Source organism: Sebastes umbrosus, chromosome 4, assembly GCF_015220745.1.
Source record: "Sebastes umbrosus isolate fSebUmb1 chromosome 4, fSebUmb1.pri, whole genome shotgun sequence".
Classification (NCBI taxonomy): domain Eukaryota; kingdom Metazoa; phylum Chordata; class Actinopteri; order Perciformes; family Sebastidae; genus Sebastes; species Sebastes umbrosus.
The window spans coordinates 35,573,811-35,600,567 of record NC_051272.1 but is presented as its reverse complement, the minus strand read 5'-3'; the positions used below and the strand labels follow the sequence as shown (position 1 = coordinate 35,600,567).

General features: G+C 40.0%; 1 protein-coding gene across 1 annotated transcript in view; it reads right to left on the bottom strand.

Annotated features, from left to right (window-relative positions):
- The window catches only part of LOC119486234 (NT-3 growth factor receptor-like), a 253,693-nt gene that overhangs the window by 112,072 nt on the left and 114,864 nt on the right, over positions 1 to 26,757 (bottom strand). The window contains 3 exon segments of the mRNA XM_037766194.1: positions 2,501 to 2,645; positions 6,488 to 6,630; positions 6,832 to 6,986. Coding sequence (XP_037622122.1) covers positions 2,501 to 2,645; positions 6,488 to 6,630; positions 6,832 to 6,986 — 443 coding nt within the window.

Here is a 26,757-nt window from a genome sequence, read left to right as displayed (position 1 = left end):
ATCTACTATTAATGTGCATTTATCAAAGCATGATGTATTTCCACCTCTGTGCCACAGAGCTCCATTGTTGTTGAAGACACATCATGAGCCTCAGCGTGTCACTGGGTGACATGTTCCTTCATCACCATGAACACCACACTGTAGTTTATTTTGACTCAATCCCACATATACTGTCTCCTTCCACAAACATTCACTAGAACACAACATGTGGATTAATCCGCTGCTGAAAATAGTCCCCAACAAATGCACTGTTTCCTCCTGTTTGAATAGTGTTTGATTAAAAACTACAGTGAACAGCTGTTTTAGGAAATTACATTACTGAGCTTTTTTTTTTTCTTAAATGAAACGTCTTCAGTAGGAAATAATGGGCTTATTGGAGCTGAGAGCCTCAGACAGAGTGGGGATGTCAGAAAATACTGAGACAAACTAACACATTGTTGTTTTTGGTCGTTTCATGCGATTTTGACAATAAAAATATATACATTAACGTCAATTGCTTTTGACAGAAGCGCAATTAAGAATAATTTCTGTTAAACTCCGCTGGCCCGCCGGCGGGCCCGGCCGCTATTCTGTCTTTCGGAAGCTATTGCAGGTAGTCTTCAAGCCAGAGGGGAAGATACTGGTACCACATGAAACTAGAAAAACCGAAGGGATCAATTGATACCAATCTCATCATGCTTGCTTGTCGGGAAGATTGTTAACTAACGCTACGAAGATACGCTAAATTTTGGCGAGGAAAAACTGGCATGGTGATTTTCAAAGGGGTCCCTTGATCTTTAACCTCAAGATATATGAATGGAAATGGGTTCCATAGCACCCAAGAGTCTCCCATTTACAGACATGTCCACTTTATAATAATCACATGCAGTTTGACGCCAAAAACATACAGTTTTTTTAATGCAGTATATTTATTTAGTATTATTTTCGCTTATTCTGTAGTTGTGTGTTTGACTATTTCTGCATACTGGGGTCCCTAAACAGTCTTGAATTACATGCATTAGGCATCACTGTAAAGCTGCGACTCTTGTGGATTCAATGAGCCCTACTGTATTCATGTGTGATGATGTTAGTCCCCATAGTGTTACATCCCAGTCTCCTGGTTAAGGTCATGTTTTAATTTTTTTTCAGTTTTGTTAGTATTTCCCTTTTTTATTTTAATATACTCACCTTGTCTCTCATAGTAGCCATTTCATTGCAGTTAGACCATCTTTTGAAACATGACCTCATTGTATAAAATTACAAGTGGTGACCTCTAGGACAATCATAGCCTCATGAAACTTGACAACCATAAACTACAGACCTAGAGCATTCAGAGGATGGATGGCTTTACTAGGTACATTGAAAATAAGGGGGTTTCTGAGCAGCTTCCAGAACAGCAATCTACAAATGTCAAAAGTTCTTGATACCAAATAACAACATGGCTTTTGCTATGGTGTTCCTCAAGGTCTTGGTGTATCAATGTTGGTATTTTGGAGGGATTATTGATCATTTTCATCAATTCTCGATTGGTACATTTTTTTTTTAAATTTAGCACCAAATATGTGTAACAAGAGATGTAATAGAGCATGGGAATGATCATCACAAACTCATATCAACATGTTCTACGTTATTATACACTTTTGATTAATGAATTAATATTTGTTTCTTATTAATGACTAGAACAACTTGACACAGAGTGCTGAACTGCATCTCAAATTGATCTTCAGGTTCCTAGCTTTCAGTCGATGTACACCACTTCTATGTGACATCTACTGTTGACTATTTATCTACCCCTAAACATCCCCTGTCCCTCACCCCGACCCCTCTAAAAAAAGAGGATGGAATGGAAAGGGGTTGGCAGAAAGGGCTCTGGTATAGCCACACGTGATGGCCATGTCAAGCTATTGAAGTCAAGCTAATTAGTGTTAAGGTTAACAACTCCCAGGTTAAAACCCAGTAACATACAGCCTGATGAAAATACTGTATAATGCTCCATTACTCTCACGTTGAAGAAAAATTAAAGTTCAAATAAATACAATGAATTAGAGTCTAAGAATTGCCCATTTAATGTAATGAAAAATGTGTTTCAAAAAGCCATTCACAAGGTTGAATGAATTATCAGGTTATCATTTGCTTTAATGAGACTTAACTATGCGTTTGACAGCTGAAGCATGCATTTTCCTTTATGTGTGATGCTGTTGTGGCCATTTTAATCGCATCGTGACAGGATAATTCATGAGACACATTCATGCAAACAGCTCCTTTTGTAGGTCACATGAATATAAACACACCAAACCCTGGCACACACATACACACACACTGTAGGTCAAATGTGTATGGGCTGTAATGATGATGGATGGGCCTATTGAGCACTATGATAACACTAATAAGTGCTTTCCTAGAGTGACCATTAAATGGAAAATGTAACACCCAGCCAAGAGAAGAGCGCTGTGTGCGTATGTGTTTACTGTATGTAGATGTGTGTGTGTGTGTGTGTGTGTGTGTGTGTGTGTCTACTTACAGTGAACCGTTAGCTGGACGGAAGCGTTGGTCATGCCCACTATGTTGGTGGCGGTGCAGGTTAGCAGGAAGTTGTTGTCGTCTCTGCTCACATTGACCAAAGTGATGTTGATGGAAAGAATGGTGTGGTTGTCGTAGACCCTGGCCTGGAGGATGAAATAAGAGAACGGGCATAAGCAAATAACGGCAGGAGTGAGATTTCCATGTCTTTTATATTATAAAGCAAGTTTAAGGGATATATAAATACTGTGAAAGTATCAAAACCCCTAATGTATGGAGAAATACAAACAGCCGGTATTTTGAAACAAGCAGTCAGGATTTCTGTCTGTTTGTGATGTCACAAATATACAATATTTAGACCATTTCACAGTTTTAAACGTAAACATTCTAAATGGGTCCTAGTTTATTTTCCTGTTGCAGTGTATGTGAATGACATCAGCTGACAGGAAGTAAAACATGGACCCAAGCTGTTGCCTAGCAACGCAATTCTGTTGCAATTCCATTGAAATGTACTAAAACGGAGCGTTTCAGACAGAGCGTGAATACAGGTATATTCAGACAGACAGAATGAGAAAAGTAATGTGTTTTTTGAACATTAAAGCATGTAAACATGTTCTAGTAGAAACCTGAAATACAAACATGAACTTAAAAATGAGCACGATATGTCCCCTTTAATATTAGGTTTTATGTAGCTGTAACTGCCGGTGATGGAGGCTTTGCTGTTATTAAGCCAAAGAGTTTGTCGTCACTTCTTTAGTTCTTTTCACCAAGTGGAAGATATCCTAGCTGATGTCTCGGCCTCTGAATTACAACTAGGAAGCTGCCGTGAAGATTTTTTTTTTTTTCCCGATGTGTTGCTTGTAATTACAGTCATTAAATTAAAATGTCATGTTGGGTTGTTATGTTTATATCTAAAATGTGCTCAAAAAATAAATGTCAAATTAAAATGCATAATTTCAATGGCGTTAGAATATCACCACGCCTTCTGGACAAACAGTAAGATATACGAACCATTAAGGATATCTTGAACTAACATACGTATCAATGGGCCTCATGCAGCAATATTCCCTTAAATTGATCTTATATTTTCTCTTCATTTTCTGTCAAGAGAAAAAAGGAGAGAGGTCAACTCCAGACTCACCAAACCTTCTTAACCATCCAAATCTGCTCTTACCCAGATGTGCTGAATGAGGAATCCCACTTGATTATATATTGGAGGCGTGTGGCCAATTGTTTATAATTAGCATAGGTAACGCCCCCTAAACACTATATAAGGGCAGGCATTGTGCCGTATGCAAATACTCTGGCACATGCCCAAGAAATGGATCGATGCCAACAAAAAAAGGTCGTACGAGGAAGAAGAAAAACTTCAGCAGTGGTGAAACCGAGGTATTGTTAAGCCATTCAGAAACAGAGTTTATATAGTCTTAATGGGATTAATTGACCAATAGTATTTCTTTAGCCAACAAATGTAATAATCCAATCATTATGATTCCTCTTTAAAACTGACAACTAAAATGTATCCTTGCGTTGGACAAACAATTTACGGACTGTGACAGGAAGATTTAAAAAAGAAAAAAGAAAATGATCTTGGAAAGAATGCTCTCGACGACTCGTAAAATGTTCTTTTATGAGTCGTAAAGAGCAAACATAAGAAAATACTGGTGAATCTCAGAAATCGATGGGTACTAACAAAATAAGAACAAATAAAAAAGAGTAAATTTGTTCTTATATCGCTTCCTGTATGGGACCCATTGAGTGTGTTTGCATGTGCATTAGTAGGCTACAGGAGTTTTGAGCCTTACAGTCGGGCCACACACTGGGGACATGAGCAGTGCGTGACAGCTGCCTCGCTGAAAGGCTTTTCATTTAGGTGTGTTGGGCGTTTCGCTGGCATCTCCCCAGCCCGACGCCCCCGCCGCCGCGCCGCCTCAGAGTGACATTTTGGACCCAAGCATCGGCCAAAAGAATAACTTTATCAGGGCATTGCCACAGCCGCGGCCCGTGTGATGTCTCTTGCCACAGTCGGGTCCCGTCATGTGTGGCTTGGGACTCACGGCTCATTCCACGGAAGGACTGAGATCTCCTCCTCTCCGCTGCGAAGGGGCTCTTTGGGTCAATTTTTTATCTGTAACTCAGGAAAAGACTGAGGCAAAGCGAAACAACGCGACGGTGAGAAGGAGAGAAAGACAGCGGAACAGAGCACCCGTGCCCCCCCCAGGTGCTTCCACTTCACAAGATCCCGCAAGAGATGAGTAATTGATTACGTTTTCCAAGTGAGTTACCTAACACTGTTCATGCCTGTTTCAAGTTTATATTCAGTATGGACACTGTCGTTGTAGGAATTAGCAAATACTAAAAAAGATATTTCTAATAAGAGCTGGCCAGCACTGTACGGAAGTCAAGAGAGTTTCACTACAAAGCAGAATTCATGGATGTAATGGAAGACAAAAGTGCCATTTTGTCCTCGATTTCATCTAACTAGCTACAGCTAATTAATAAAACATGACTTCCACACTTCTACTCTGAGAAAAGCTCCACTACTGTACGACGTTTGTTTCTGCTGGAAAGCATTTCAATGATTGATGCCAACAGACACACATCAATTACTGCCAGCAGCTTGCTGGAATCACATGTAAAATGCAGCACTCACAAGTCTAGCTGTGTGTTTTCCTCAGTGTATGTGTGTGTGTGTGTGTGTGTGTGTGTGTGTGTGTGTGTGTGTGTGTGTGTGTGTGAAGGCTCCAGACTAACTTTTCAACTTTCTCAGCTGTTTGCACCAGCACATGATTTGGTCGCAACTTTTTTTTTCTTTTTTTTCTCGGTACAGCATGGTATTAAAGTGGCAGTAGGCAGTATATTTTTGGCATCATTAGGCAAAAAATAAAAAAAATAAAAATAAATATAGGTTATGTAATACAATATGCTGAAAATAAACTTTCAGCATATTGTAATTCAAGTGTTCTGAGAGAAAACTAGACTTCTAGACCTCCTCATGGCTCTGTTCCCGTGAAGGGAGACTTTGACCAATCACAGGTAATTTCGTTGAGAGAGCGTTCCTATTGGCTACCAGAACTTGGCGTTCCTTCACCAGATTTCACAATGGCGGCGGCGTCACAAACTTTCTCGTTTTACAGCTAAGCCGTGCACTACAAGATGATTCTGAAAACATTTGAGGAGAGAAATAGACATTAACGTAACATAATATTGATTCAGTTTGACCGTTTGGTTGGAGTTTACGAGTGATTGACAGCCAGCTCTCATGAACAGCAGACCTCAGATCAGCTCTAACTGCTTGTTTTCCTCCGGTCTGTGAAATCTTGCAGATGCCGTTAGGAGCACTGGAGGACACCGGAGGACACAGAGGAACATGATTTTTCAGCTTTAATCCGTGGGGGAAAGTAACTAAGTATATTTACTCAAGTACTGTTCTTACCAACTGACAGGCTGGCTCAGTCGGTCTCTCCCTGCCTGCCCTATTTCGTCATCAGTAGCGAGCGAGTCGGAACCCACCAGCCTCCTCTCTCTACTTCATACAATAAAAAAAATAATAAGAATTTGTTTCATAAAATGTTCTGCCGCTACGTTAACACGCATCACGTTCTGTGCACTGCTACGTACACACATATGGCCTTTAATGAGTCTCAAAACCTGAGACACATAAAAAAAACAGGTGCATACACGTGATACAAGCCCACAAAAAAGCATCCGCGAGGCGAATAGTATCCTCGCGAGGGAGCATTTCTGCTCCGCGTGCACAAATGTGGTCCTGTAAGCACGGAGCTGTGATGAGCACAAGCTCGACCCTCCCTACGTGCTCGCAACTGCTCAACACTCGCTCGCTCGTCAAGTTGATTTTTGACACTACGAAGGTGAGGATGGAATAGACAGTGGCTGATGATAATGATCAACCACGTGAAATTTTAACTCGCACACTCAGAAACAATGATCACCGGAGCCGTGGTGTGTGTGTGTGTGACCTCCCTACCTCTTGTGCATTGATGGAGTGCAGGCCGTTGTCAGGCCAGTCCACCTCAGGTAACGGAGATCCAGAGCCGTTACAGATCGCCGATACTCGATCACCCTCGATTACAGTGAGGTTGCTGTGGCTGACGCTGATATCTGGCAGTTCTGACAAACAGAGAGAGAGAGAGAATGTGAGGGAAAATATATTTATATCCATATATATATATATATATATATATATGTATACAGTGTATACTGTATTTATAATAATATATCATAAAAAAATCATCATCAGCAGTCAGAATACCCAATCATTAAGGTCAAAGGGTGCATGCCAGGTGTGTCATTTCCACACTGTAAACTTACCACAATTGCTGATGTTCATATCGTTCAGCAGGATCTTACTGTAGCCATCAGCACAGTATAACTGTTGGCTGCTTAGCCCCGCCTCCCCTCTCTGTTGCCATAGCTGCAGCCAGCGAATCCCACAGCCGCAGGCAAACACCACCTCCTCTAAATGACTGGAGAGAAAAGAGACAGAAAGAGCACTGGCAGTATTAGCAATGCGCTAAATCTCATCAGTGACATTCACCTTCAAAAGCATGTTTATCACGTCAAAAACATAAAAGAAACCAAGAGCTTCTCGGCAACATTTGTTAGGTAAAATAATGGGTGACACCTTCAGCAGGCCCAGAGGGATCCCCACAATGAGATAGCTGAGAGTGAAGACGCAGTATTTCCCAGTGGGCTTGATGTGGGCCTGATGTGGGCCTGGACTATTCTAGCTCAAAATACAGACTGCTGAATTGGGCAGGTTGAGAGAATGACAGAAAGTGGATATGCACACATAGAAAAAAAGGTAAATTATAGCACTTCATCACAAACAAATACACACAAAAATCCTGGAATGAATGGAAGCTCACAGATTGGTGATTATGTAATACCCAAGGGGGGGGGGATATTTCTGTGAAAAGTGTATTTTATTCAGTGAGTCAGCCCAGTAACCATTCTAAAATACAACTTTCTCATCAGACAGCTGGCATTTCACATAGGTGTGGTACCTTCTGACAGCAGAAAATTATTGTAAAAATATACATTTGAGTAGTGTATCATGGTATCATGGTATCATGGTATCGTGGTTGCTTGATTTCAAAGTTGTTGTTTTATTTCAGCTGTTTTATAGCAGTTGTTTTTAAGTCTGAGCATATTCATCATGGTCTCATCCTTACTTGTCACATCTTGCTGCTTGGGCAGAGGTCATCATATAAATCCTTTATTTAACCAGGTAAAAAAACTCATTGAGATTAAAATCTCTTTTCCAAGAGTGAGTGGCCAAGAGGGCAGCACAGACATTGTTACAACAATAAAAACAAGCAATACAAGCAGACAGAATACAACCGTCACACACCATGAGTGAACGAGCATGACATCCAGTTTGTATGCAACACAAAAATGTGCTATAACACACAAACAGGTCAATATCCAAACAATTCAGTGAGAAAATCAAGAGCAATCACATCGACCTATATATAGCGCCACTTCCCAGATCCTTTAGAATGGACTTAAATTCCCCCGTACAGTAGTAATCAGCTCTGACAATTTCAGGTCCTTCTGTACAGTATTCCAGGAAGAAGGAGCAGCGTATTTAAAAGCTTTTTTGCCTAGCTCCGTTCTAACCTTTGAGACCAACATCTGTAGAACATTGTGAGAGCGCCAGGCCATATTGATTGCGGTTTGTGCACATGTATGTACACAGATACGAAGGAACCAGTCCAAGGAGCGATTTATATATATAAGAGCTAACCAATGTGAAAGCCTGCGGACATACAGAGATGGCCTTTTAGCAGTCGCATACAGGGTACAGTGGTGAACCAGATTTCCACAGCCAGTAATAAAACGTAAAGCCCAATGGTAACCAGTATCCAGCTTCTGTAGGCACTGGTCAGGTGCATTCATATAAAGCAGATCACCGTAATCCAATAAAGGTGAAAAAGTTGCTGAAATCAAATGTTTCCTCGTCTGGAGGGAGAAACAGGATTTGTTTCTAAAAAAGAACCCCAATTAAATTTTAAGTTTAAAAATCATATTTTCAATGTGTGATTTGAAAGACAATTCATCATCAGCGTCATTATAGCGCCTTTTGCGTAATATCTTTAAGGTGAAGGTTCGTGCATGGTTGTAACGTTGTAACGGTGGCGGTTATGCAACATGACTCAGTTAGGGTTAGTTAAAAACATCATAGTCTGGCTTAAAATAAGTACGTGTGTAATGTAACATAAGCTATGAATGTGACTCTGTGGCGTAGCAAAACAAGACATCTTATATAGACGCCAAAGGATGCTTTGTGCGTTGGTCATCAAGACGCTGCTGGCCACTGCCCAAGCGTTGGTTTTTGACATCCTTTTTACTTCCATTTTATAGAAGCTCTTTTTTGTGTGTTTTTATACTATATAATTGATGTAAAAAATAGTTGTGAAACAAGCAACACAAGAATTCATTGCCTTACAAAAGAAGCCCACAGACAGTCTTCAAGCTCATCTCTGCCCGTGCAGTACTGCATGATATGTGCAAGATGCTGCTCTATTACAGGCACTGTACAAATATGTGTTTAGAGGATCATTTTATGTTTACTTGAAGTAGCCAATGAAGTAAATGGCCAACACACAGGTCATCTACACATAAAAAATAGCTATTTTCTGCATTTTTACCCTTTTTGTAATACTCCACACAGCTTGTCAGAAAACACCACCAGGTTATCATATTTTCTAGTTTGCGGCTGAGAGAAACATAAAAAACAGCGACCTCTCACTGTCTCAAGGATTAATCCTTCTCCTCGCTGAAAGTCAGTGCAGGAAGGTTCATAAGTAACTCTCAGGTCCTACTCTGAGGTAGGAGTATTTTTAGCCCTATACAGACGTAGGCAAAGTTGTTGGTAACGTTCCGTTAAAGAGAGAAAAACCCACAATGGTCACTGAAATAACTTGAAACTGACAAAAGTAATAATAAATAAAAATTTACTGAAAATTAACTAATGAAAATCAGCTGTTGCTTTTGAATTGTGGTTCAACAGAATCATTTTAAAAAACAAACTGATGAAACTGGCCTAGACAAAAATGATGGTAGCCCTAGAAAAGATTGAAAATAATTTGACCATAGGGACATGTTAAACTAAGGTGTGTCCTGTAATTAGCATCACAGGTGTCTTCAAACTTGTAATCAGTCAGTCTGCCTATTTAAAGGGTGAAAAGTAGTCACTGTGCTGTTTGGTATCATGGTGTGTACCACACTGAACATGGACCACAGAAAGCTAAGGAGAGAGTTGTCTCAGGAGATCAGAAAGAACATTACAGACCTTCATGTTAAAGGTAAAGGCTTTAAGACCATCTCCAAGCAGCTTGACGTTCCTGTGACTACAGCTGCACATATTATTCAGAAGTTTAAGGTCCATGGGACTGTAGCCAACCTCCCTGGACGTGGCCGCAAGAGGAAAATTGATGACATATTGAAGAGACGGATAATACGAATGGTAACCAAAGAGCCCAGAACAACTTCCAAAGAGATTAGAGGTGAACTCCAAGGTCAAGGTACATCAGTGTCAGATTGCACCATCCGTCACTGTTTGAGCCAAAGTGGACTTAATGGAAGACAACCGAGGAGGACACCAAATCATAAAAAAGCGAGACTGGAATTTTCCAAAATGCATATTGACAAGCCACAAAGCTTCTGGGAGAATGTCCTTTGGACAGATGAGACAAAACTGGAGCTTTTTGGCAAGTCACATCAGCTCTATGTTCACAGACGAAGAGATGAAGCATACAAAGAAAAGAACACTGTACCTAATGTGAAACATGGAGGAGGCTCGGTTATGTTATGGGGCTGCTTTGTTGCATCTGGCACAGGGTGTCTTGAATCTGTGCAGGTTGCAATGAAATCTCAAGACTATCAAGGCATTCTGGAGCGAAATGTGCTGCCCAGTGTCAGAAAGCTTGGTCTCAGTCGCAGGTCATGGGTCCTCAAACAGGATAATGACCCAAAACACACAGCTAAAAACACCCAAGAATGGCTAAGAACAAAATATTGGACTATTCTGAAGTGGCCTTCTATGAGCCTTGATCTAAATCCTATTGAACATCTGTGGAAGGAGCTGAAACATGCATTCGGAGAAGGCACCCTTCAAACCTGAGACAGCTGGAGCAGTTTGCTCACGAGGAGTGGGCCAACATACCTGTCGACAGGTGCAGAAGTCTCATTGAGAGTTACAGAAATCACTTGATTGCAGTGATTGCCTCAAAAGGTTGTGCAACAAAATATTAAGTTAATGTTACCATCATTTTTGTCTAGGCCAGTTTCATTAGTTTGTTTTTTTAAATGATTCTGCTGAACAATAATTCAAAAACAATATCTGATTTTCATTAGTTAATTTTCAGTGAATTTTTATTTATTATTACTTTTGTCAGTTTCAAGTTATTTCAGTGACCATTGTGGGTTTTTCTCTCTTTAACGGAACGTTACCAACAACTTTGCCTACGTCTGTAGGTTCACTTTCAGCATGATTCCTAGGGGTGATTGTGAGACGCTTGATAGATATGGGCCCTGGTGATCAGTGTCCAAAATTCATATGCCATGTAGAATGTAACTTCACACATTTACACACCAGGGGTGTGAGAAATAAACAACACAAAAATATGAAATCTTTATTTAAATATATCCCTTCCAACATGATTGGTCGATGCCCTTATTCACAAAATCAGAAATATCGACTTTGTTCTGAAAATAAAGTATGCCGCTTTTTTGCAGCCTAATATTCACGTTCTGTCTGTAAGTACTTATGGCAAAAACAGCAGTTAGAAAAAAAGATATCGCTATGTGAATTAATCAGACAAAAAAAACGCAACCGGTGTGTAAAGGCCTGAAATCCTCCATTAGAGCGCAGCGAAACTGAAAGGTAGTATGATTAGTAATTCTATAATGGTAAGCATCTAAGAAGTATTAGAAATGAGCTTCAATCCAAATTCGAAATATTGTAATTTAATTGTTCTCTATACGGAATTCAGAGCGTATCTATTGCCTCCCCACGGCTCTCAACATGATGACGGCTAAGCTGGCGGCTAGCAGCGAACGGTGCTAACAGCGCAAACAACTGACAGATCTAACAGTGTTAACCTGAGGGTGGGTGCTACGCCTCCGTGACAGCTGTAACCGCCGTATGAGAGCAGTCCAGAATGGCAACCATGCATGAGCTAGCCAGTGGGGCACGCTCACATGCACTAAAAGCACGCGTGGCCGGCTATGTCAACAAAGCACAAAGAAGCTCAGATTACAACACACACAGAGGGAGAGAGACTTCATTCTCTGCTCAGGTAGGCATTACTCCTCTATATCTTTACATAGACAATAGTTGTTTGATGCTATATCAATGCTCTGAATATCGACATTAGCACCTTTATGTTTTTGTAAACTATCCTGATATTGGGTTTGAATTGGGTGTGGTCATGCTCGCACATTTATTACGAAAATTAAGCAATTAATTACGTGTAAAAAAAACACGTCGGTTGTCCCGCCTAAACAATTGCAACAAAACCTCTGCTTCCGCTCAATCTGCCTCGTCTCTATGTATGCCTTTTGCAATTCCCCAAGACTGGTTCAGCTGTACCCTCTCTCCCTCCACTTCAGCCTCTCCCTCTCCAGACATCATTATGTCCCTGATGTCCCGAACATGGAGCTTGATAATGTAAGTTGCTAACTACAGATAAAGTTAAGCTCTGCATTATATTAACTGATTTATTAGCATATTATTATCAAATCGAGGGAGATGTTAATCAAGACATGATCAGCCACGTCTACAGAGTCTAGAGAAATGGTCTAAATAGCAAAATGAGCTGTTTTTATTAACTAGGTTCTAATAGTTATGAATTTTTTACTCTGATTTTTGTGGATGCTTAATGAGACATTCAACTTTGATATAATTTGTACTATTTCAAACCAGATCCCGGTGTCTTTAAAGCAAACCACAGCCTCTCCAAAACAGAAACTAAATCCAGTTAAGGCCTGGGAACCCTGTCTCCTACAAAATCACTTTCCCATACAAATAAACTAAATTCTCAATTATGTTTGGAGGAAACTTATTTTCTCCTAGATTATGGTCACCGTTTTAAAGGTCCCATATCATACTCATTTTCAGGTTCATACTTGTATTTTGTGTTTCTACTAGAACATGTTTACATGCTGTAATGTTAAAAAAAAACTTTATTTTCCTCATACTGTCTGCCTGAATATACCTGTATTCACCCTCTGTCTGAAACGCTCCGTTTTAGTGCATTTCAACGGAATTGCAATGAAATTGCGTTGATAAGCAACAGTTGGGGTCCTTGTTTACATCCTGTCAGCTGATTTTATTTACATAAACTGCAACAGGAAATAAACTGGGACACATTTAGAATGTTTATGTTTAAAACCCTGTAATGGTCTAAATATTGTATATTTGTGACATCACAAATGGACAGAAATCCTAATGGCTTGTTTCAAACGCGCAATTTCTAAATACGGGCTGTGTGTATTCCTCTGTATATTGAGCGTTTTGATAGTTTAACAGTATTTATATCGCACTTAAACCTGCTTCATAATATAAAAGACATGAAACCCTCACTTTTTACAATATGGGACCTTTAAACACGTGATCAACATTGTAAATTAAAACAAAACAATGCAACAAAACTACTTGATTAGGTTTAGTAAAACATGGTTTGGCTCAAAAATAAGTATGTTTGTTATGTTATTTAAGTTACTTAAGTTACGTAAATTAAAATAAGTCATCGTTGACTTTTGGTTTCAAACGAACAGCGACACGGACTTCCGCAGACTTTGATTAAAAATGTATTTGTGATACATAAAAAAAAAATAAATCAGGGAGAAAATAAGTTTCTCTCGAAATATAATTGACAATGCAGTTTGAAACGGCAAATACTATCCATTCCAATGAATTTGTGGTAAGAGTATTTGCTAATTTGGGCAAAGTAAAGTTTCATTTAACCTCCTCTGGCTCTGCTGTATATAGTTCACTACAACAGCTACAGATTTCCAGGGTAAGTCTTCCAGTATTTACTTTCAGTTGGACTCAAGACGAGTGCTTGAGATTATTTCGTTTAGCTTTTTGGAAAGCACACCATGCTCCCATCGACCGTTGCTGTTACCAGAGTCCGTGTCTCCCCAAGTGTCTCGAAAAATGACAATAGCACCCATGCTGAGTTTCTGAGTAGAGATGTAATTTTAGAGCAAAGACAAGACATTGTGTCACAGTCACCTAAATTTAGAAACAGATCCGACTTTTCACTCTTTCTTACCCTTTCTACTTTTCACCCTTTTTATTTTACTGAATTGATTAACATGCACTCCAAAGCATTCCTCTTTAGGTATCTCTGTCCTGTGTTGGCGCATACATCATTTTGTGGACAGCTATTCCTCCGCTGGAGCTCCATGATGTCGCTATTTGTGGCTGATGGGAGATTTGTGACACAGCTGTATCTGTAAGATTCATGGAGGTGTGAAGGACAGAGTGTAGGAACGAGACGGCGTCTTTTTTTCTTTCTTTTTTTTTTCCTTCAGTGAAACAAGTCGTTACACTTGAGTTGATTGTGCTGTTAACGGTGTCTGGGTGGTTTACTAGGGACAGCTGTAGGTGAAGGACAGTTCTATCACCATCTACACATATACCCTTTTCACACCAATGAACAGCGTTGGACCAGGGTTAACCTAACCTGTTGCATGTATGGAGCTGTAATGTATGCAAAAACATACAGACAACACAGATTTACAGGATTTATTCATCAACATGAACCTTTTTTCCTCTGTCTAGCTACAGTACCCATTTATCATATATCAGACTACATTGTGCTATCTAATATGATAATAGAGGTTACATTTACAAAAGGATTAGACACTTCTGAAGACTGAAATGTATATTTCACTCACTACTCCACCATCCGAGCAAAGATTTACTTCATATAGTAGACCTACTAACGTTTTCAGCTGGGCATGTGGCAACTGTTGGATAATGTAAGAGTTTGTCCATACATATTAAAATTAGTTTATATGTGACCCATCCATCCATCCGTCTGCAACCGCTTAACCCGCTCTATCGAAATGAGTCGTAAGTCGCGGCAGCGCATTCTTGTAAAAACACGTTTTTTAATGAAAAAGTGTATTTTTTTTTTGTTTTTTTTATGCGTTTCTGAATAAATAAAGTCTCAGCTTTAATACAAAGTAAGGATCGATGTAAAATTAAAATTATAAGTCTAGTTTTGAAGCTCTTAAACATAACGTTGTCGTAAAGTTTTTACCGGAAGTCCGCTGTGTATTGACGCGGCTCAATAGAGTTGATTGACAGATTGTGGTTGACAGGAGATAGCTGGCTTGACAAGATGAAATCACGTGAGGAAAACATCGCTCGACTTTTAAATTAAATTCCTGTTAGAGGTGCTACATCTGAAGACAACTGAACCGACTTAAATTCAGATTATTTCACCGCACCGGGTGATGAGGACAGCGAGTGCACCGGGTCGGGTCGGACGCCCGGCTAACGCTAGAGGCTAGGCTAGCTCTCAATCTGCTTATCCCGACGGAGAAAGAGAGTTGGAGGAAGGCGAGGAAGAAGATATTCCACTCATGGCTGAGCCGATGATGGCACGAAATGTCTCTGATTAAAGTTATTAAATCAGGACAGTGTTAAAGAGACTGAGATCGCCCGGCCGGGAGTACCAGTGTAGTTGCAAACTGTAAAACAGCGCCGCCCTCTACACCGGAGGAGATGGAGAGAAGACGCGACCAGATGGAAGAAGTGACTGATGGTAAGTTCTTATAGTTAAACTACACTATCCTTATTTTATCTGTTTGTTTTAAAGACTTCTAAAATCCCTAGAGCAGTCTAAGAAGTATTAATAACAGCTAATAATGTGTGTGTCACTGTGTGTAGTCTATAGGTGTCTGTCTGTCTCAGGTGTGTCTCTCTGGTGGTCTGTCTCAGGTGTGTCTCTGAGGTGTCTGTCTGTCTCAGGTGTGTCTCTCTGGTGGTCTGTCTCAGGTGTGTCTCTGAGGTGTCTGTCTGTCTCAGGTGTGTCTCTGGTGGTCTGTCTCAGGTGTGTCTCTCTGGTGGTCTGTCTCAGGTGTGTCACTGAGGTGTCTGACTGTCTCAGGTGTGTCTCTGGTGGTCTGTCTCAGGTGTGTCTCTCTGGTGGTCTGTCTAAGGTGTGTCTCTCTTGGAGGATATCATTTTAAATAGCAAAAGAAATAGCTTAACGTATAGTAAAATGATGTTGTATATTAATCTGATATCACATGGTGAATAGGCTATGTTAATTAATATAGGGCTGTATTTATATGGTAATGATCAGGCCTCATTCAACAATGATTCAACATGATTTAGCCAGCTTAAAATCTTTGAGATGACTTGATTTTTCACTTTATGCTTTTCACTTTATGTCATTTTGTAGATGAGAAACATCTGGATCTCCTTGAGAAGATCAGCTCCCATATGACCCTGTCAAAGGATACAGTGAGCTCCAGGAGAAGCCAGCAGAATGAGCACAGGCAACACATTTCATAGTCTTTCTATTATGTCTATATTTCTATTATATATTATATTATATAATATTGTACATACATAATATGTACATAATATTTGTTCATATGCTATCCATTTTCTAGTATGTTTTTTTATTGTTTGGATATGGACTTGTAAGTTTGTGCATGTACCTGTGTGCACATGGCTCCATATTTAATATTTTTAATTGTGTATTCTTCATATAATTATTATTATATTGAAATAAACATATATACTATATATTATATCATATGTACAGTATATTTTTTTATATTTTATCAATTTTATTCCATACATTTTGGATTCTTTTCTACATGGACTTCTAGCCCTATCTACTGTTCTGCTTGTGGTCAAACGCGTGCACGTGGCCACGTGCACATCACATGCTCGTGACTATGTGCACATGTATGGATGAAAGTATGTGTAGGCTAAATTATGAAATGTTGGTTGTCACTTTTGACCAAAACATATTGTGTTCATTTAGACTTGAGTCTTAATAAATGTGTTTTAATCAATGCAAAAAATGGCTGAATATGAATTCTTATCTTTAATGCCCTTTTTCTCAAAAGTAATGTTTCATGACAGTTGAACTTTGAAAGAGCATATCTCATTGAATATTTGTCGTAGAAAGATAATCTTGGTATTGCCATAAAGCTGAGACTTTCCTCTTTACAGTCAGACAGATAACTCAAAATGTGTTTCGGGGTCAATGTGACTCATAATGATGGAGCAGGTCACATATTTCATTTAGTTTTTCTAATTGCTTGATAATGTACAGAATTGAGACTGGGTTTGTTACTTACTGACAGATGGAACAGGCAACAGATGGATCTTTTAGCAGGTTTATTTTGAAAGATAAAAAGTTAAAAAAGGTAACGTTACAAATAGAAGATGTGTAAACACATTTTATAAACAGATGCGTGTACACTTGGCGGTACCGTGAGGTATTGTTAACAATGTGTGTTTATGTGTAACGTAACGGCGGATGTCTCTCTCATTCAGCAGCCTTGTTTTGTTCGTTTAACGTTACACTACGTTGTTCCTCACCATCCCGTCATCTAATGCTTTTTTCTTCCTCACCGCGGACGGCCAGCAGCTCCCGCACATTGAAGTCTCGCCACACATCCGTGTTGTTCTAGTCCGTCGTTCAGCTCCGGTGTGTCTGAAAACATTCCTGCTGCCGTCCCACAGTTTGTTTATGAGCCACGGCGACCTGAGACAGTTGTGCCACGGACTGTGCGCCCTCATTTGCAACCGAATAGGTTTGTCCCGCCTCGTTTGTTAGCTACCCTGGTCCGACCCACCTCTCGACCTGGGTCGCAAAGGCGAGTCGATCAACGCGGGTTAACCCTTTCATACACACAATCAACCCTGGTTCAACCCTGGTTGGCGCAGAAGACAGAGCCGATACCCAATCAGAGGATTAAAGGGACTCTATTTAAGAATCAGAAATTGCTTGTTAACAGCGACACCTGTGGCCGTTAAGTCAACGAAAGTCAGCGTCCTGTTGCTCACGCTTGTGCTCGCTCTACATAGACATGAACGAGCATCGTTCAACACAGTGAGGCGACACACGTCAGCTAAAACCACAATATCACTCTATATTTCAGCTGCATGGCAGTAATGTTAGCTGACCAGATGAAGGTCTCTCCATCAATCACTGCTGATACTTTGTTTTCCTGCCTCAGACTCCCGACCGCGGCCGGAGGGAAAAGGGGAGATACCGGCGTTTTGGTCGGAGACAATAACGTAACTCTTCTGCAGTGTGTAGTGTGCGCGCATGCACGTGAGAGGTGGAGCGAATGAGAACGTGCGCTGTGTGTGAGTGAAGGCAAGCAGGCAGTGGAGCAGAATACAGCAGAGACTCCGAACCCTGGAGACCAAAGCTACGGTCTCCCCAGTGTCTTCTGACCGCGGTCTGGAGGCTTCACTAGATACAACTTTGCGGTTTTGGTGCTTCTGTGTAGTTTGCGTTGGAAGAGCGTAGCCACACACAAGCGCGCATAGGAAACACCAACCCGCAATGATTTATAAGAGTGTAAGACGTTACAAAGAGTCCCTTTAAAACATGAAATTATTAGTTTCAATTCATTTTAATAGGCTCAGTCACCACTGTGTTACCGCATTCGGCGACAGATAGTGTCTTAACAGACATTTATTTGGACTAAAAGAATATTACTTAAATAATGAAAATGGAGCGTAAAAGCAAATATAATGCTTTAAACTTTCCTTTAACCTCCAATCAGTTGGTTTAAAAAGTAAAACAAAATGTTTTTCCCCTTTACCAATCAGTTGATAAAATAATTAAACACTAAATGTATTTTATTGTTTTCTTTATCTTTCACTAGCTCATTATAGTTTTCAAATCATTAGTTTAGCAACCTTTCTCATTTTCCTAAACTAACTTAATGTGTTAGCATCTAAATACTGTAGCGTTGTTAGTTAGTTGACTTGTCTGACAACCTTTTACTACCTTTCGTCAGTTTCAGGGAGACACACACACACACACACACACACATGCACACGCAAACACACACACACACACACACACACACACACACACACACACTCACACACACACACACACACACACACAGGGCAAAGATGGATTAGTTCTTTACCAGCCTGCAGGCGTGCTGTGATGAATGCTAGCTATCTAGTGTGTTTGTTGGTGTATTTGCTAAGGGGAAGGGGCAAGAGTAATGAACATTTGTTGATGTGAACCCCGAGCTGATTGCACACACACAAACACACTCACACACAGACACAAACACACACACACACAAACACACACAGTCCTCTGCTAATATCCAACCTTGAGATCAATAGGTGCATTATTACAGCCTCAGCCACAGGTTTGATAAATAGAACAAATTGGATTTGTCTGCAGAAAAAAAAGCCTCAGGACTGAAATACAGCCTGAATTACACCGAGTCAAAAACAGACTGAGATGGAGCCGAATAACAAAACAAAAGGGTATCCTCAAAAACGTTGATTTCCCAATAAAGCATGACAATTGTTTTCCTTATGTTAAGCTTTTCAGACAATCTGTTTTGCAGCAGAGAGCGGGCATTAGCGTTCATTATCAATAATATAAAAAGCTTTTTTTCAAAGCATTTTATATTAAAATAAATAATGAAATAATTATATAAAAAATAAAACACATTCCTCGTTCTTGTACAATGCTCTTTTACTACACAATGGGAATGCAGCCCAGCACTGGGAATAAAGGGGAAATTAAACTAATATGTTTATATATTTTTATTTATTTATTTATTTATTTAATTCTCTCATTTTTATTATTCTTCATTTTTTTTATTTAATTTATATATTTTAGCATCTACTATCTTTTTATTGTCTATTTAGACTTTCTATGACATATGGCATGAAATATTCCAAAAATTCCCCCTAACGTAACAGAATTGCGTTGCTAGACAACAGCTTGGGTCCATGTTTACTTCCTGTCAGCTGACGTCCTTCACATACACTGCAACTGGGACACATTTGGAATGTTAACGTTTACTGGCAGTTACAGGCGTGGTTTAGGTGCATGTAATGCAACAACACAGAGAGGCAACAGTTGGCGGCTCATGAAGAGGTTAGCATACATAGATGCTGAGTATTTCTTCATTGAAAGAAGAGTGAAGGTCAAAACTGAAGACTTTTTTTGATGGAAAATATATTTTTGCTCTTCTCCTGACTGGCTTCGGCAAGAGTTGGAATGACAGATGGTATTTTTTGAAAGTACCTGCCTTTTTCTAAACAGTTTCCAATGATGCCCACCAAACCCCCAGACACACACCCCTGACTAGCTAAAACTGTGTGATTGTGATACATTTCCAGATATGCCTTCACCTTTGATAGCACCTGAGCTGGCACCATCCAGGAACTCACACACGCACACACACACACACACACACACTCTTCACACATCACGCTACAGCCCTGCAGGTTGTGTTACCGCTGATGAAAAATGGAATCTCAGCCAAGACCAAAAAAAATACACCAAGCTCTTCTCAGGATCACAGTGTTCGTGTCTGATTATTGTCAGTCTACTGGCCTGTATTCATTAGCTAGATAAGAAAAGATTAAAAAAAGACACGCACTTCCCACTGCCCAAATGCCCGGGTGAGAGAAATATCTAGCAGAGTAGAAGCAGATAGATCCGCACACCCAAGAGTCTAGTGCTCAAAACGTTACACAGCATTAAAGTCCTTCTGACGGGAGCTACTTGGTGTGCAGCTCTATCTGTTTCAACTCTGCTCGTACTCATTAGCTCTCATTAGCATGTCGGAGGCACGGCATGGTGCGGCACCACTTGATTTTATAATTCCATGCCAGCCAAAGAACAGTGGGATTATTTAATGACATAAAGGAGAGAAAGTTTCAATTAGGGAGGCATCAGTGTTATCTGTGGAAGGGAGGATCAGCTCTGATGAAGCTGTCCTGATATCTTTACTTTGATAATAAAAATCTGTTACGCATCTCTTTACCAATTATGAAGAGCTAATCTATTTGCATCATCTGAATACGGCTTTGTTGTCTGTGAATGTGTCTCATAGCAGAGCCAGTGAGCCAGTGGCCCAGATCCAATGTCCACCGTGAAGGTGTGGTCCAGGGGTCGGCAACCTTCAATATCAAAAGAGCCATTTTAGGCAAAAAAAAACAAAAACATTTGAGCATTGTGATGAAGGTAACACAGCTTATAGTCTAAGTATACAGTACAGTATATAAGTCTAAAGTAGTGAGGGCTCAAGTGCAAATGTACTACAGAGTATTAGGGCCAAATTGAGGGGAAAAAAATCTGAGATTTTGAGAATAAAGTCATAATATTGCAAGAAAAAAAGTCGTAATATTACGAGAATGAAGTCATAACTTTATGAGAAAAAAGTTATAATATTCTGAGAATAAAGTCATAAGTTTAAGAGAAAAAAAGTCGTAATATTACGAGAATAAAGTCATAACTTTATGAGAAAAAAGTTATAATATTACGAGAATAAAGTCATAAGTTTAAGAGAAAAAAAGTCGGAATATTACGAGAATAAAGTCAGAACTTTAAAATAACACATCAAATTACTACTTTATAATATTATGACTTTATTGTCATAATACTACAACTTTTTTTTCGTTAACCTATTACTTTATTCTCGTAATATTATGACTTTATTCTCAAAATCACAAATTTACTTTTTTCCTCAATGTGGCCCTAATACTTTATAGTACCGTCGTACCATAGACCTACAACAATGATGAATACAAATGAAAATGTTAACAAAAAACAGTTGTTCATTTCCCCTAATTTTTTTAAAAATCCACAGGGAGCCACTGGAGAGGTTCTAAAGAGCCGCATTTGGCTCTGGAGCAGTAGGTTGCAGACCCCTTGTGTGGTCAGACCTGATTGCGTGAGGTGAAATGCTGGGGGACAGGAAATATGTTGGGCGTAGCATAAACTGTGTGAGTATGGCTATTTGGCGCAAATCATACGACATTGTATCAGTCACTTTAGTCATTACCCTCTTATCATTGCTCTTCCAGCCAATCACCATCCTTCATTCTCTGCTGCTTTTACCTATTTGCCGTGCTTTCAGATGGTCGGGCGCAACATTGGAGAGCCTCGCAAACTCTGCACCGAGGTGGTCAGTTTGCAAATGGAAGCGAACACCTGTCACCCCAACATGCTCTCATCCAAACTTGTCACATATGGCCGTTTTGTCACGCCCCTTAGCATCACTTTAGGTTTAAAAAACAACATGGTTGTGTAACCCAGGTCACAAAGAGTTAACAACACCGAAGTGCCTTAGCCAATCAGAGTGCAGGTCTACCGCACCCTAGGCAGACTAGACAGTGTACGCTACTAAAACGTTAGAGGGACACTGTCGGGAGAGGACCTGCCGCTGAACGCTCGTAGATGTGTGTGTGTGTGTGTGAGAGAGGCCCTGCTCACCGAAAGCTGCTGAGCGACACAGAGAAACTCCCGAATTGGTGAGGTGTTTTGGAGTGATTCAAAGTTTTTGGTATACTGAGCTCATGGGTATTCATTTTATTTTGTTTATTATTTTTTAAAATACAAGGTACCAGTTCATACCTTTTTGTCTAGTGTGGTCATTTGATATTTCAAATCACTTTTTCTGCCTCCTGTTTGAGTCTGGAATCTTCTGATTCTGGTCCACTATAATTATAGCGTTAGGAGCTGTGTGCTACAGTTGGGCTTAAAACTAGTGAAAATGAAACTGAACGTTGTGAACACAGGACACAAACGGACAGCTGATGTAACATGAAAGTGAAACGTAACACACGGGGACACACACGATACACTACTCATTTTAAAGATTCTTTTATATTGTCAAAAATAATTGAACTATTGACCTTGGCAGAAATGGTACATCAGATTAACAGGTAATGATAATAAGGCAATGACATGATAAATGAATGTTTAAATAGTCTTTTTTGTTATGTCTCATGTTAACTATCACAGTGTAATTGTGCGATTCCAAATGAAGCAGAAAATTGGTCGTTGTATGGAGGTGGGGGAAACAGTTGCTGGGTAATTAAACATGACTACTCAGATCCACACCAACATATTAATATAACTTATGTGTTGTTGCCGTGTGATTCATCCAGCAGTAGACTCGTCTTAATGTGGCACCCCGCAGCCTAAGCACGACTTAATTAAAGTTCCTTCATTAGTAGATTTTTTAAGGCCTTAAAATCATGTTGTTACCCTCCCCACCACCCCCTCAGGCTGATCCGGAGTTTATCTGACGACATGCAGCAAATGCAATCTTTGCTCCTCTGACACCAACTTAATTAACTGCCTCATCTACCTGGCCAGGGGAGTGTGATGTAAATGAGTTGTACCACTTTGTAGTGGAGATAACCTCTCGCTCATTCATATTGCGCAGATAACCTCTCACTTTCATTAAAAGTGTGGGGCAGATAGGCAGAGAGACAAGCTGACGTACTAAGATTTTTTTTTCTTTTTTTAATATAGCTCTTCCTAATCTTACAAATTACACGTCATTGTCGAAATTTACCAAAATCACACACGTTTTGTGGAATCAAAACAATGTCACGCATTGTCTCTTTATTTTAGATGAGATTAAAAGAAATGTTGATGCATGTAAGCAGTTGAAAGATTTAATTTATGAAACAGTGTTCCTCTCCAAAATGTAAAGTATTTTACAAGCGGAGAGAAGACAGCGAGAGTGAAATTTTCATGTCTTTTATATTGTAAAGCAGGTTTAAGTGATATATAAATACTACGAAACTATCAAAACGCTCAATCCATGGATAAATACACACAGTCCGTATTCAGAAACTGTGCGTTTGAAACAAGCCGTTAGGATTTCTGTCCATTTGTGATGTCACAAATCTACAATATTCAGACCATTTCACAGTTTTAAACGTAAACATACTAAATGTGTCCCAGTTTATTTCCTGTTGCAGTGTATATGAATGACATCAGCTGACAGGATGTAAACATGGACTTAAACTGTTTCCTAGCAACGCAAGTCCGTTGCATTGCACTAAAACGGAGTGTTTCAGACAGAGCATGAATACAGATATATTCAGGCAGACAGTATGCGAAAAATAATGAGTTTTTTTTAACAGTAAAGCACGTAAACATGTTCTAGTAGAAACCCAAAATACAAGGATGAACCTGAAAATGAGCATGATATGTCCCCTTTAATTACAAAACAACAGTAGCACTATTTCTAACATACACCTATTTGTAGCTTATAAATTCATCATTTTGATGATCATTTGTATGATATAGATCTTAGTTTTGGTTAATGAGCAACTTGTTGGCAACATTGGCAGCAAGATGCTTTGGAAAAAAACACAGCGTGTTTGGATGGATGGAATACCAAATATAATACCGTAGATACCAAAAGAAGCAGCTAAAGACTTCATGCGCTTTTATAGATATGGCAACATGTCGCAGATGTCAGACATCGATATCTCTCCTAAAACAAAAAAGCTTGTAAGCACATTATTAGCAGAATGACACTAACTGTGGAGTTGAATATGAAACGGGGGCACCTGACTCACTGAGATCATTTTCAATTTCACAGAAATCTACGGAGCATAAAAAAAACAATCTGATCCCAATTCAAGAAGACACAGCCCCGTACAGTCTGTCACCTGCAGCCACTGCGATGTTGCAGACCTATTTTGAGGCTGAATACATCCTTGATGGAATGACAGGTTCATTCCCAAAGAGAAGCTGTAGGCTGTGGAGTGTGTGTAGCACATCAAGTAATCACTAGCTGACCTTTGTTTGTGGATGTTTGACATGAGGCTTTATCCCGCGCAACTCAGCAGGGCCGACCTGCACCGTATCAGTACCAGGAGATGTTGATACCCAACATGCATCAAGCACAGCCTGACCTTAAGGACTGATGTGCCTGGCAAACATTTTGACATTTCATAGATTTGGATATGATAGCCTGCACCGATGTGGAAAAGCTCTGCAAATACAGAGGCACAATGAAAGCAGAGGCTGCCTCTGTGGTCCTCAGAGCTGCTACTTGGAGCTTTTGTCAAATGTTTTTTTTTCTTGTCCAATCCAAGCTTCTCTGAACAGACTCTCACTTAAATGCCCTGCAAAGTGAAGTGCTTCTATTTTTTAATCTGATCTTATTGGGAACAAGTCGACGTCACCTAATATATTCAGCCATATCCAACATGGAAGCGCCAACTGAATCTTATCCATATTTATTGATGAAATATCTTTATTCACATTAAAGTGGCAGTAGGCAGTATATTTTTGGCATCATTGTGCAAAAAATCCCATAATAACCTTTCAGCATATTGTAATTCAAGTGTTCTGAGAGAAAACTAGACTTCTGCTCCTCCTCATGGCTCTGTTTCCAGGCTTTAGAAAATCTAGCCTGTGATGGCAAACTTTGGCCAATCACAGGTCATTTCATCGAGAGAGCGTTCCTATTGGCTGTGCTCCGGTCATGTGACCAGAATTTGGCATTCCATCACCAGATTTCACAATGGCGGCGGCGTCACAAACTCTCTCATTTTACAGCTAAACCGTGCACTACACGATGATTCTGAAAAACATTTGAGTAGAGAAATAGGCATTAACGTAACATAATATTGATTCATATTTGATCAGCGCTGCCTAGTTTGACCGTTTGGTCGGAGTTCAGAGTGATTGACAGCCGGCTCTCATAGACGGCAGATGGACAGCAGACTTTAGATCAGCTCTTACTGCTTGTTTTTCTTCCGGTCGGTGACATCTTGCAGATGCCGTTAGGAGCACCGGAGGACACAGAGGAACATGATTTTTTTCAGGTTACCTGTTTCATGTACTACTGTCACCATATAGTGACTATTTTATAAAAATAACTTTTTTTAATCATATTTGCTCCAATCTCGCCTACTTCAGCTCTAAACAGAAATATTTGTTTCTCATACTTTCAAAACTGCAATTATTTCATTCAATCTCTATTCATTGTGTAGTATTTCATACTGTCACATATACTGATTTTGGTACGGTCCCAGTTAGTTTCTCTGTAGTAGCCTACTGACTATTAGCCCTTAGTTTTCATTTCAGTTGTCTTTGTACTTTGATAGTTTATGTGAAAGTAATGTAAAGCCTTTACAGTTTCTCAGATTTGCTGACTTGCTACATAACACTGGGACATGTAGCAACATGACTGTTGCCTCACGTGCCTAATCCATGAACTGTTGAAACTGCAAGGATAAAAAATGTTGTCTGTTTTTATGTAGTGCTACTTTGACTTCTGTACCATACGAAATGCTGCGCTGAAATATAATGGTTACCACGATGACTGCCAACAGGTGAAAACAGCTGCCGGAGTATGTCTTCAATTACAAATCAGAGCAGACACACAGAGATCTGTTTGATTACTGCATTGTCCAATAAACAGTAATCAACTGGACTAAAATACAGTGAAGCTGTATTTGCCTCCAGCAGTGACCAGCCCATCATGGACAGACCCGCCTTCGACCTGCAGTCGGAGCTCTGGCGGAATGTGCAGAGCTCCGCGCCCGGCAGCAGCAGCTACTCCTCCGGACAGGATCAGAGCTTTGCCTCGCTGCTCCGCCGCTTCCCCGCTGATCCAGATGGGACTGGCCAAAGACAAGGTAGTGGTCGGGAGGATTAATCAGGTGGTACAAGACGACCTGTACGTTGACTTTGAAGTTCCATTACGGGGCGGACTGTCCTTTTGCAGTAAAATCAGAGGTTTTCTAAAGGGAGTCTGGCAGCTACATATCTTTACAACACGAGGCGGTGGTGCTCATGGAAGCACTACTGGGGCCGCCAAAATCGACACAGTTCCTGTAGTAACGTTAAATATGGAGACACATGCACTATTTCATTCTGATACAACATAAACTCTTCAAGAGGAAGTGCACCTTCAGATTATGCCAGGACCCTCTCTCCCAGTATATTTAAAAAATGCAACAGAGTGGGGTGTAAACATCTGTGTGAGGCACGGCCTTGTGGCTTTACATTATGTAACAATGCAGGAGAAGTCGAGACAACGGACCCCTTAGTAGCAAGCATGACAGCGACATGTGTGGCTACTATCAAGCTAACTGAAGTTTATCAGCAGGTGACACTAAGTCAATGGTGGAAGGCAAATATTCAGTGACCCCATGTACAGTATGCTTCACATATACTGTACAGCCTTAATGAACCTGAAACAATGAGT